We start from the raw sequence: 11,212 nt of genomic DNA on the forward strand, positions 1-11,212 counted from the left end.
AAAATTCTTTAATTGTTTAAAAATTATTACGGTGTATATTTGTCAAAAATCCTGTTCATATATATTATTGCATATTTACATAGGAATATTTTAGTAAAGTACTTACTTTTACGAATGAAGCTATATAATCTCTGTCAATTATAAACATGTATAAAATTTTTGACAAATAATATAAACAATATCTCTAACAATTAAAATCATATATTTTAATTTTATTTATATAAGTTTAATAAATTATATTATATTTTGTGGGATATTTACACTTGAGGTTTAGGTTTTTTTTTTTTTTTTTTTTTTTTTTTTTTTTTTTGAGTTAACTTAATTTTTATAAATTTTCTTATATGTATTATATATTTTTTTTTGAATCACATGTGACATATGTCATTTAAGATTCGTATTTAGCAGGGTATATTGACATTAATGCTAGCTATAAACACTAATAAAGTTATTTTAATAATTTTGGCATGATTCTATCATTACTACATTCATATTATTTACCAGTTATATGTGATTGAATTATTTTGGCATGTTTCGTAAAAAAAAAAAAAATAAAAATAAAAAAATATTATTTTAGCATGATTCTTACATGTAGATCCACTCAATTTTATATTGTATGATTCTTTTTAGCTCTGAATTGCTAAAAGCTAAACTATCTATATTTGAACTTATAAATGTATATCTTATTCTTAATTAGAATTTTATAATGTTTCTTATAGATATTTGTATGTCCTACATTTTTAACACTCTATATATATAAAATTCTATGTATAAATATCTTTTTACAATTTAATATTTAAAAGATTGTTGACTCCTCTAATTTTATGCATTAAGAAAAGATTTATGATATTGCATACAAGGTATTATATAATAGTCTTTATAATCAATAAAAATTTATATCCTACGTATATTAGTCAAGTCTATATACCATACTAAAACAACGTACACTAGCTTCAAAGCTGACATGTGTCCCTATTTTAGTTTTTGTTTTTTTAACATTATATTGTCAAAGATCTTATTTTCAAAGATAGTCCAAGATAATATCCTTGACTTCTTAATATTGTTTCTTAATCAATATTATTTACGGATATTCAACGTATATTTAGTCCCTATTAGTTGACTTTAAATTGCTTAATTCAAAGAGAGTATATGCTCTTATTTTGTAGAGTATATTTTTGCTATCCTTATTAGCACAAGTACAACAATTATACATGCTTTAGACTTTTTTTTTTATTTTTTATTTTTTTTTTTTTTTTTTGGTAGACTGTATAATTATCAAAGATCTTATTATTTAAGATGCTCCAAGATAATATCCTTGACTTCATAATATTATTTCTCAATCAATATTATTCACGGATATTCAGCATATATTTAGTCCATATTAGTTGACTTTAGATTGCTTAATTGAAAGAGGGTATATGCTCTTATTTTGTAGAGTATATTTTGCTATTCTTATTAGCACACGTACAACTATTGTATATGCTCTAGACTTTTTTTTTAAAAATTCCAAATAAGGCTACAAATAATCAAGAAAAGGAAAAATCAAACAAGCAAAAACAAGAAAACTAAAAGAAAATAGAAATCTAAACACCTAATTACGGAGAAATATTAATAAAAACCTTTGATGGTACTACAGTAGGAATAAAAAGCGCTGTATTGAGTTAGTGGACAAAATTTAATCATTTTTAAAATGAGGTGGCCTATTGATTATCAATTCATTGAGTTGAATTATATTTAAAAACTTTACATTCAATTTAAGAATAATAAAGCTATTTTAAAGCACAAATTTTTATATGTGGCTGGTCACTTCGTGTGACCGGGGTTACTCAATTTTTTCGGTTAGGGGTTACTCGAGTTACACGATTTGTGGTTACTTAAGGGGTTCGGTCAGGGGTTATTTGAGGGGTTCGGTAATGGGTTACTCAGTCAAGGGTTATATAATTGAGGGGTTACTCGGTCAAGAGTTACTTGAGGGGTTACTCGAGGATTTATCCAGTCAAGGATTACTTGAGGGGTTTGGTCAGGGGTTTCTCAGTCAGAGGTTACTTGAGGGTTACTCGGTCATGGGTTACTTGAGGTGTTACTCGGTCAGAGGTTACTCGAGGGTTTACTCGGTCAAGGGTTACTCGAGGGGTTCGATCAGGGGTTACTTGAGGGGTTACTCGGTCAGGATTAACTCGAGTAACTCTTGACCGAGTAGTTAACTCGAGTAAATCCAGCCACGCACACAGTGAAATCCCCTATTTTAAAGTAGTATATCATTATTTTGAGAGGTGAAAAATGTATGATTAAGACACCTATGTTAGTAAATTCATTATTACTCATTAAATTGTTTTATCTTAAAATTTTGTCAAATGAATATAAGTATTAAGATTTGTAAGTCGTGTATCACACGGGTGCTATGCTATATTATACACTCCACTACATATCAACCTTCTAAATTATAGCTTATTCTCCCTTAATTAAAAGGTTTCAATATCTTATTTAATTGTTTTAAGTAAATAGAGCACGAAATAAAAAGGAATAATTATTATAAAAATAATACACAACCTTTCATATGTGGCTCGCTACACCACATTTTTTTTTTTGAAAGAATGGTACGGGTTACTCGGTCAGTCACGGGTTACTCACTCTTTCAGGGGATACTCGGTCAGTCATTAGCTACTTGGTCAAGGGTTACTCGGTCAGTCAGGGCTTACTTGGTCAAGGGTTATTCGGTCAAGGGTTACTTGGTCTGGTGTTACTCAGTCAGGGGTTACATGGTCAAATGTTACTCATGTGTTAGCTGGCCACATGGTGTGGACATCCACACACAAAAGTTGTTGCAGATAATACATAAGATTAGGAATAATATTATTGTAGTTGTATTTTACAAATATTCCAAAAATAAATATTTTTGCCAAAAAGGGATGGGAAAGTTTTGAACGGAAAAAAACAACACCATAAAATGACATGTGTCATTCCTAATGTCTGTTTAATATTATGTTATTGATTTAATAAAATATTACCTTTTTTTTTTAAATATATATTAGGTTAAACCTTATGCTTTGCACAAATCTTAAATAATTATAATGACAATACAATAATATAGAAAAATATAATGAATAGAGTCAACGGGCATTAAAATGTATGAAATAAATTAAAACAATGAAAACATGTGAAAGAAAATATTTAAATATGTAATAATTAAAATGTGCAAGTAGATAAAATTATACTACGTATTAATTAATTAGTTTGTGTAAATGAGCTCTTTATTACTAATTGAAGTATTTTTTTACGGGATTAATAATTAGAGTTATAAACCGTGCATCGCACGGGCACTATGCTAGTAAAGTGACTAAGTAAGAACTACGTAGCGTTGGTTGGCTTGGTCCTTCATGCATGGTGCACACAAGTGAAAGCAAGAACATATTATCTTGGAAAAATTGAAAAGAATAATCCCACCTTTGACACTTCTTCTCAAAATAATTCCACCTTCGAATAATATGGATATAATCCCACCTTTGCCCCTAATCTGCTCAAAACAATCCCTTGACCAATTTATATCCTTGGTTACCTGTTATAGAAGGTGATTTGCCACGTGTCACCTTCTTATTGGTCTTGTTATTATTTTAAAAATAACTAGTGTGCAACCCAGGCGTTGCACCGGATTACCACTTTGATTAAATTGTTTCTTTATGAAATATATTATCATTTTTTTTTGACAAAATGAAATATATTATCATTGATTATGTAAGTTATGCATACATGTTAAAAATTATGTTACTAATTGATAAAGAGTATAGAAAGATATTTTTAACACTCTATTGTTTGTGAAATGTTGATTTTATTCCTCTTTTTTTTTTCAAACTGTTTATCTCGTATTTTCTTTTTAATTGATGCATGTCATTTACAGTTATATTTATATGTATAGATGACATCAATTGTTATTGACTAAGATGGTAAGGAAGTAGATCTTGTTACTTTAAGGTCTAGTGTTTGGAACCTATCAAAAGCTTTTTAATAATAGTTGGAATGATTTGTTAATTGGTAATGACGTGTCATTAAGTGATGATGTGGCACAATGCTATGAGAGGGGAATGACATGGCACATAAACGATTTTAGGAATGCTTTTTAATATATAATATATAATATAATATAATAAATAAGTATAGATTTTAAAAAAAATAAAACAAAAAGAAAAATCAACACCCACCTTCCCCTTCCCGTTCACCTTCCCTCTCTCCGAACCTCCACCCGAACAGAGCCCACCCACCGTCACACCGATGCTGCCATGCCGGAGCAGCTCCACTTACAGCAGCAATAATTACCCGTCCACCATCTTTCACGCCTCCTTCCAAAACCTGACATTCTTTCATAGCTTCAAGCCCTCAAGTAATTTAATCTAATTACTGCACAAACTCATAACCATTTATCTCTTTTTTTATTTTAATTATGACCCAATTTCCCCCAATTCCTCTTTCCAATTTTAATTCAATGAGGTTGAAAATTCAGTGGAAAAACCGGAGTAAACTACACCGCCCACCTCCCTTCCCATTCCCCACCCCCTTCGACAAACAGCAAGCAGCCCCCTATCCCCCGCCGATGAACAACAACCCCCTCAATCCCCTTCCCCGCCAATAGACAAGAGCTTCGGTGTCATTGGTAATTTCGGGGTCATGGTAATTGGTAAAGGTGGGCTTTTAGCGGGTTTCGAGGTGGGGTTTGGGGCGTTAATTTGATGTTGTTGTTGTTGTTGTAGGTGAGGTGGTGATGACAGCGGCGGCTAAAAAGGTGGATTGAAGGGGTTTTTTGGGGGGTTGGGGTTGGGAGGAGGTGTGCTGGTCTAATTGGGTAGGGTGTTCGAAGGAAGAAGGTGAGGTCACGTGGTGGTTATGGAGTGTTGGTTGATATGGAGGAGGTAATGGTCATGGTGGCTTCCATTGAAGAGGGAGGTGGGAGGAGATAAATTAAAAAAATAAAATAAAAAAGTAACCTAGTAAACAAGTAGTAGGTAAACGGGATTGTTTTGGGCAGATGAAGGGCAAAGGTGGGATTATTTCCAGATTATTCGAAGGTGGGATTGTTTTGAGAAGAAGTGTCAAAGGTGGGATTATTCTTTTTAATTCTTGCTATTATCTTTGACCATTAAATAAATATTTGTGACTATTAAAAAAAAAATTGTGAAAATAATTTTTCTTGCTCTTAATGTGAGGGAGAATGTGAATATTTTGACAAAGATGTAAGCAATGCTTCTTATCAAGAACATTTTTCACTTATAAAGTCCCTCGCTTAGGGTTCGTAGTACGATCGAGTTTTGCCTTTCCTTGTGCTTTCCGCTCGTTTTTCCAGTGTGAATCTGCTACCATGGCAAATGAATTGATGAAAGAATGGAAAAATTGAAGCTTACAGAAGACGAAGTTGCGGTAGTTAGAGGATACTCTCTCAAGACTGATATTGCGGATTCTAATATCCAATTGAAACTGACATTGGTAGGGAAGTTGTGCACCATTAAACCCTATAATTCTTAAGCGATGAAAAGAACTTTGCAGTCGGTTTGGAGATTGAAGGAAGGAGTTGCAATTAGGGTTGTGGAAACAAACTTATTTGTTTTTCCAATTTTTCTGTGAAGGAAACAAGGACCGAGTTATTGAAGACTGCCCGTGGTTCTTCGATGACAAAGTCCTCCTAATGAAAGAACTCCAAGGGGATGAACAACCCTCGGAGGTCACTTTTTCTCATGTTCAAATGTGGATACGCTTACTAGACGTGCCTTTCAACAGGCGCAATGCATCCACCATGTATGATGTTGGCGAATCTCTAGGGGGTTTTATTGAGTTAGATGATGAGGATCCCCTAGGTGGGAGCGAGTTTGTTCGAATGAAGATCAATGTTGATGTCAGGAAACCTTTGCGCAGAGGATTTAAGCTTGCAACGGGTGTGACATCATCAAAGTGGATAGACATAAAATACGAGAGACTTGCTGACTTTTGTTTCTTTTGTGGCATGCTCGACCACACTGATCGTGACTGCCAATCTAAAGAAACAGCAAGGGTAGAAGAAGATGTTCTTGTGTTCCAATACAGGCCATGGCTGCGTGCAACTCCAAGGAAGCGCGCAAAACTTAATGCGAATGAAAGAGAGAAAGAGAGAAGGTAGAAAAAAACCTTGAGTGCCAGCTCGGTTGCTAAGCCAAAGGGATTTAACGATCCAGGTGTCATTAAACTTGGCCCTACAGGGGCAGCAAGAAAGCTTCTGTTTGATTCTCTGAATTCCTCTGATAAATACAATGAGAAATCCCCTGTTTCCCCTGTGCGAAAGGCCCGACTTGTGATTGAGAAAGCAAGGGAAGGCTCATTGTTGGTGCTAAGACCGAAGGGTGTTGAAGAAATAACCACTGGCTCCCTGACCCAAACAAACAATGCTGCTTTTGACAATTTAAGGGAGGATGTGACTCTTCCAAATTTAAATGGTGGGGTCGAAGTAGATTTTTCTACTGCTACTGTGGGGAATGTGATTGATGAACCCAAAGCCATGTTGTACAAAGATCCTAGTCAAATTGTTGCACCAATTTTTGAACACCCCCATTGTGATTTTCCTCCTTCCAGCAATGTCAGCATCCAAGACACCCCTCTACCCCAGGCCGAGTATATGCAAGGTGTTGAATTCCAGAAGGTGAAAGGAAGTGGATGGAAGAGAAAGGATAGAGCCTCTATTCTTCGAAGCAAAGAGGGGTATGCTGGTCAGTCCAGTTCAAAGAATTCAGATAGTCGCAAGAGACAGGCAGTAGATGATCAATTGGATGCTGTTAATATGAAGAAAGGGAGGGTGGTTGAAGCTTTTAAATCCGGAGACGGAACAAATCAAGTAGAGGGAGTTGGGAACCAACCCCTCGAACAGCCATGAATACCCTTTGTTGGAACGTTCGAGGGCTTGGCAACCCTCGAGCTGTAGGCGCACTACGAAATTGGTGTGCTTCTCTTGCCCCTAATCTTGTTTTTCTTTCCGAAACTATGATTAATAAGATCGCTTCAGAACATGTTAAGCATAGATTAGGCTTTGATTGTGCTTTTGGTGTGAGTAGTGTAGGTCTCTTCGGAGGCTTATGTTTGTACTAGAATAGTAGTAATATTAGTTTTGAAATTTTTTCTTTTTCTGAACACCACATTTGTGGCAAAGTAATAAAAGCAGATGTTACTTGGTATTTTGTTGGTGTTTATGGATGGTCGGCTGCTGCCGAATAATACAAGACCTGGCTTCTTGTAAATCCATTTATGAAACGATCAATGCATGGTCCAATTTTATTTAGGGGTGATTTCAATGAAATTCTCAGCATGGAAGAGAAGGAGGGAGGCACTGAAAATGAGCGCAGTTCTATGGATGATTTATGTGCCATTCTTGATGAGTGCAATTTGCGTGACTTAGGTTACGAAGGCCAATGGTACACACGGGAAAGAGGCCGTACTTCCTCTACTATTGTTCGTGAGAGGCTGGACAGGTTTTGCGGGAATGATGAATGGTTCTCTTTGTTCCCGGATTCTTATGTGGAGCACCTCGTTAGGTTCAATTCTGACCACACTCCAATTATGGTTAGACAGAAGCGGCCTAAGAGAAAACACAAAAGAGGGAAGAAATCTTTCAAATTCGAGACAGCTTGGCTCCTTGACACTGAATGCGAGCAAGTGGTTCGGCAGACATGGAAAGACACTGAGGGGTGCCTTATGCTAGATCGGTTGAGAAGGTTACTTGGTTCCTTGCGATGCTGGAGTGGGAAACGATTTGTTAATTTTAATAAACAAATCGATGACTTTGAGCAATAGCTCAAAGCCGTACAAGAGGGAGTAATGTCTGAGTCTAATATCCGGCTAGGGGTAAAAATTGAAAAAAACTTGATGTCGTGCATGAACAGCAAGAAGCTTACTGGTATTTGAGATCGAGATCGGCTGAGATAAAAGACGGAGACAAAAACACAAAGTATTTTCATCATAAGGCCTCCCAACAGAAAAAGAAAAATAAAATTGTGGGGCTGCATAATGAGAAGGGGGAGGGGTGCACAGAAGACGAGGAAATCGAGGGTATAGTTCAAGGCTATTACTCCAAACTTTTTACCTCGGGGCCGTATTTTGAAAACTCCTGTAATGAAGTGCTCGAAGCTATTACTCCTTCCATTACTGATGATGCCAATGCTCAACTTCTCTGACCTTTCACAAAGAAAGACATTTTCTCTGCAATTTGTGAGATGCATCCTTGCAAAGCTCCGGGACCTGACGGACTTCATGCAATTTTCTACCAAAAATTCTGGCATATTATTGGGGATGACATTACTACAATTGTGTGCAATATTCTTCATGGCCGTATCTCTCCGGCAGACTTCAATGGCACAAATATTGTTTTGATTCCTAAGGTAAAAGACCCCCAAAATATGACTGAATTTAGGCCGATTGCTCTTTGCAATGTTCTATATAAAATAGCCTCTAAGGCTATCGTGATGCGTTTGAAGTCAATTCTTCCTAATATCATTTCTGAAAATCAAAGTGCCTTTGTTCTGGGGAGATTAATTACTGACAATGCCCTCATAGCTCTGGAATTATTTCACACCATGAAAAAACGGAGCAAAGGTAAGAAGGGAACGATAGCTTTGAAGCTAGATATGAGTAAGGCTTATGACAGGGTAGAATGGTCCTTTTTGGAGAAGCTATTGATCAGAATGGGGTTTACAGAGTTCTGGGTGAAGACGGTTATGAGTTGTGTTTCAACGGTTTCCTATGCTTTTGTTATAAATGGTGCTGTTTGTGGGGAAGTTAAACCGTCAAGGGGTTTGAGGCAAGGAGATCCGCTCTCTCCGTATTTATTTATTATGATCGCAGATGCTTTTTCCCGCCTCATTACCAAGGCTGTATCGCAAGGCAATATTCATGGTGCTCGGGCCAGCCGAAATGGTCCCGAAATTTCTCATCTTTTCTTTGATGACGATAATTTACTTTTTGCTAGAGCCAACCGAAGAGAATGCTCCAAGATTAATTATGAAAAATCCGAGGTCTCTTTTAGCAAAGGTGTGTGTGAATTAGTGCAAAAAGATCTTGTGGATTTTTTGGGGATGAGACTTGTTGATGAACACGGGAAGTATCTTGGCATTCCGACAATGATTGGGAGGTCTAAGAAAGCGGTGTTTAGTGCCCTCAAGGATAGATAATGGAAGAAACTCCAAGGGTGGAAAGAGAAACTTTTGTCTCGAGCCGAAAAGGAGACCCTCATAAAATCCGTTATCCAAGCGATTTCGACTTACATTATGGGGGTTTATAGAGTCCCAACTATCATCATTGATGATATTAGATCCTTGACGGCAAAATTTTGGTGGGGTCACTCTAACAATCACCGGAAAGTTCATTGGATAAATTGGGACTCTCTATGCAATCCGAAAATGCTTGGTGGCCTTGGATTCCGTGACATGGCGGTGTTCAATGAAGCGATGCTCGGGAAGCAAGCTTGGAGGCTTGTTTCCAATCCGAACTCTCTGTTGAGCAGAGTGTTGAGGAAAAAATATTTTCCTCACAGTGACTTTTTAAGTTCCTCCCTGGGACTTTCGTGTAGCTATTCATGGAGAAGTATTTGGGGAGCTAAGGCCTTAGTTAAAGAAGGTCTCATCTGGAGGGTTGGCAATGGCAGCCGGATTAATATCTGGGATGATTCATGGGTTGCTGATGAGAACGGCTCACATATTCTGTCTCCACAATCTGATTTGGCTACTTATGTCAGTGACCTTATAGACTTTGATGTCATGGACTGGAACCATGAGCTGCTTGCTACTATTTTTAATGAGCGGGACAACAAATGTATTTTATCGATACCTCTAAGCTTGAGAAATCCGGAAGACAGACTTACTTGGGCCTTTTCCAACAATGGCTTTTACTCTGTTAAAACCGCCTATATGTTGGGAAAATCTTGTAACCTTGATCTTTTTCATCACGCTTGGGTCAATTTGTGGAAGCTTGAAACTACTCCCAAGGTAAGACACCTTCTGTGGCGAGTTTGCACTAGCTCTCTACCTGTTCGTGCTCTCTTGAAATTCAGACATATGTCAGATGAAGACCCCTGCCCCTGGTGCTTGACTGAACCCAAAACCATGCACCATGCCTTCTTTACTTGTACTGCTGTTCGTGAGCTATGGACTGCAGCCAATTGTGACAAGCTTGTCAAATTAGATGAATTTCCTGATTTTAAAGACCTGTTAGAGGCGTGGGGCAGTGAGAATTAGAAGACTCAGTAACGAGGAGCAGCTCTTCTATGGTTAATCTGGGAAAAGCGCAATAACAAAGTCTTTAATAACAAAAAGACTTCCCACAATACTATCCTCATGCGCATGACTAACCTGGTGGAGGATTATAACAGGTATGCCACAAAGTATTATGGCTGCAAGAGCCCGAAGCCAACCAAGATCTTGAAGATTTGGAAACCCCCTTCGCAAGGCTGCATCAAAGTTAACTATGATGCTGCTTTGAATGTGGATGGTTGGGTAGGATTGGGTGTGGTCGCTCGCAATCACCTGAGAGAAGTTGTCTTTGCTGCTGGGCGAAGATACAAGGCATTCTGGTCCCTTGAGTTAGCAGAATGCAAAGCTGATATTTATGTTGTGCGTTTGGCGAGGCAACATGGGCTTAAACACATTATTCTGGAGTCAGACAGCAGCACCATTATCTCCAGGCTTTCGAAAGCTTCAACTTATCTCTCTGACTTGGATTCTCTATTAGATGATGTCTTAGATACTTATACCTTTTTCGATAATATTGATTAGTCTCATGTAAAGCGAGACGGGAATTTTGTTGCTCACCATTTGGCTCGTGTTATTCCGTATGGTGTAGAACAAGTATGGTCTAATTGTGCTCCTAGTGACATTGCCCATATGTACTTATGGACAATTTGTCCGCTAATGAATGATAATGATTCCCTCGCTTTTCCTCAAAAAAAAGAACATTTTTCACTTCATAATTATATATATATATATATATATATATATATATATATATATATATATATATATATATTTATGAAATACTCCTTTTTATTTTATACTCGTATATACTTTTTGTTGTTATTGTTGTTAACTTGTTATCCATTATCTTTTTAGACGTTAACATAGTTCAATACTCAATTTGTTTATAATGATCTTTTCACTTTAATTCTAATGTAGTCTTATGACTTTTGATTACCACAATTTTTTAAAATGGACGGCTGAGA

General features: G+C 36.7%; 2 protein-coding genes across 2 annotated transcripts; both read left to right on the forward strand.

The window, feature by feature from the left end:
• Positions 1-7,263: 7,263 nt before the first annotated feature.
• LOC145581203 (uncharacterized) lies at positions 7,264-7,797 on the forward strand. The gene has a single exon (XM_081638254.1). The coding sequence runs from the start codon at positions 7,264-7,266 to the stop codon at positions 7,795-7,797; it is 534 nt and encodes a 177-aa protein (XP_081494380.1).
• Positions 7,798-10,337: 2,540 nt separating this feature from the next.
• LOC145581205 (uncharacterized) lies at positions 10,338-10,769 on the forward strand. The gene has a single exon (XM_081638255.1). The coding sequence runs from the start codon at positions 10,338-10,340 to the stop codon at positions 10,767-10,769; it is 432 nt and encodes a 143-aa protein (XP_081494381.1).
• Positions 10,770-11,212: the final 443 nt, after the last annotated feature.

This window comes from Chenopodium album, chromosome 15 (genome assembly GCF_948465745.1).
Source record: "Chenopodium album chromosome 15, dcCheAlbu1.1, whole genome shotgun sequence".
Lineage (NCBI taxonomy): Eukaryota > Viridiplantae > Streptophyta > Magnoliopsida > Caryophyllales > Amaranthaceae > Chenopodium > Chenopodium album.

Coding starts and splice junctions, on each gene's coding strand:
- LOC145581205 (XM_081638255.1), top strand. CDS start 10,338: ATGACTAACCTGGTGGAGGATTATAACAGGTATGCCACAAAGTATTAT.
- LOC145581203 (XM_081638254.1), top strand. CDS start 7,264: ATGCATGGTCCAATTTTATTTAGGGGTGATTTCAATGAAATTCTCAGC.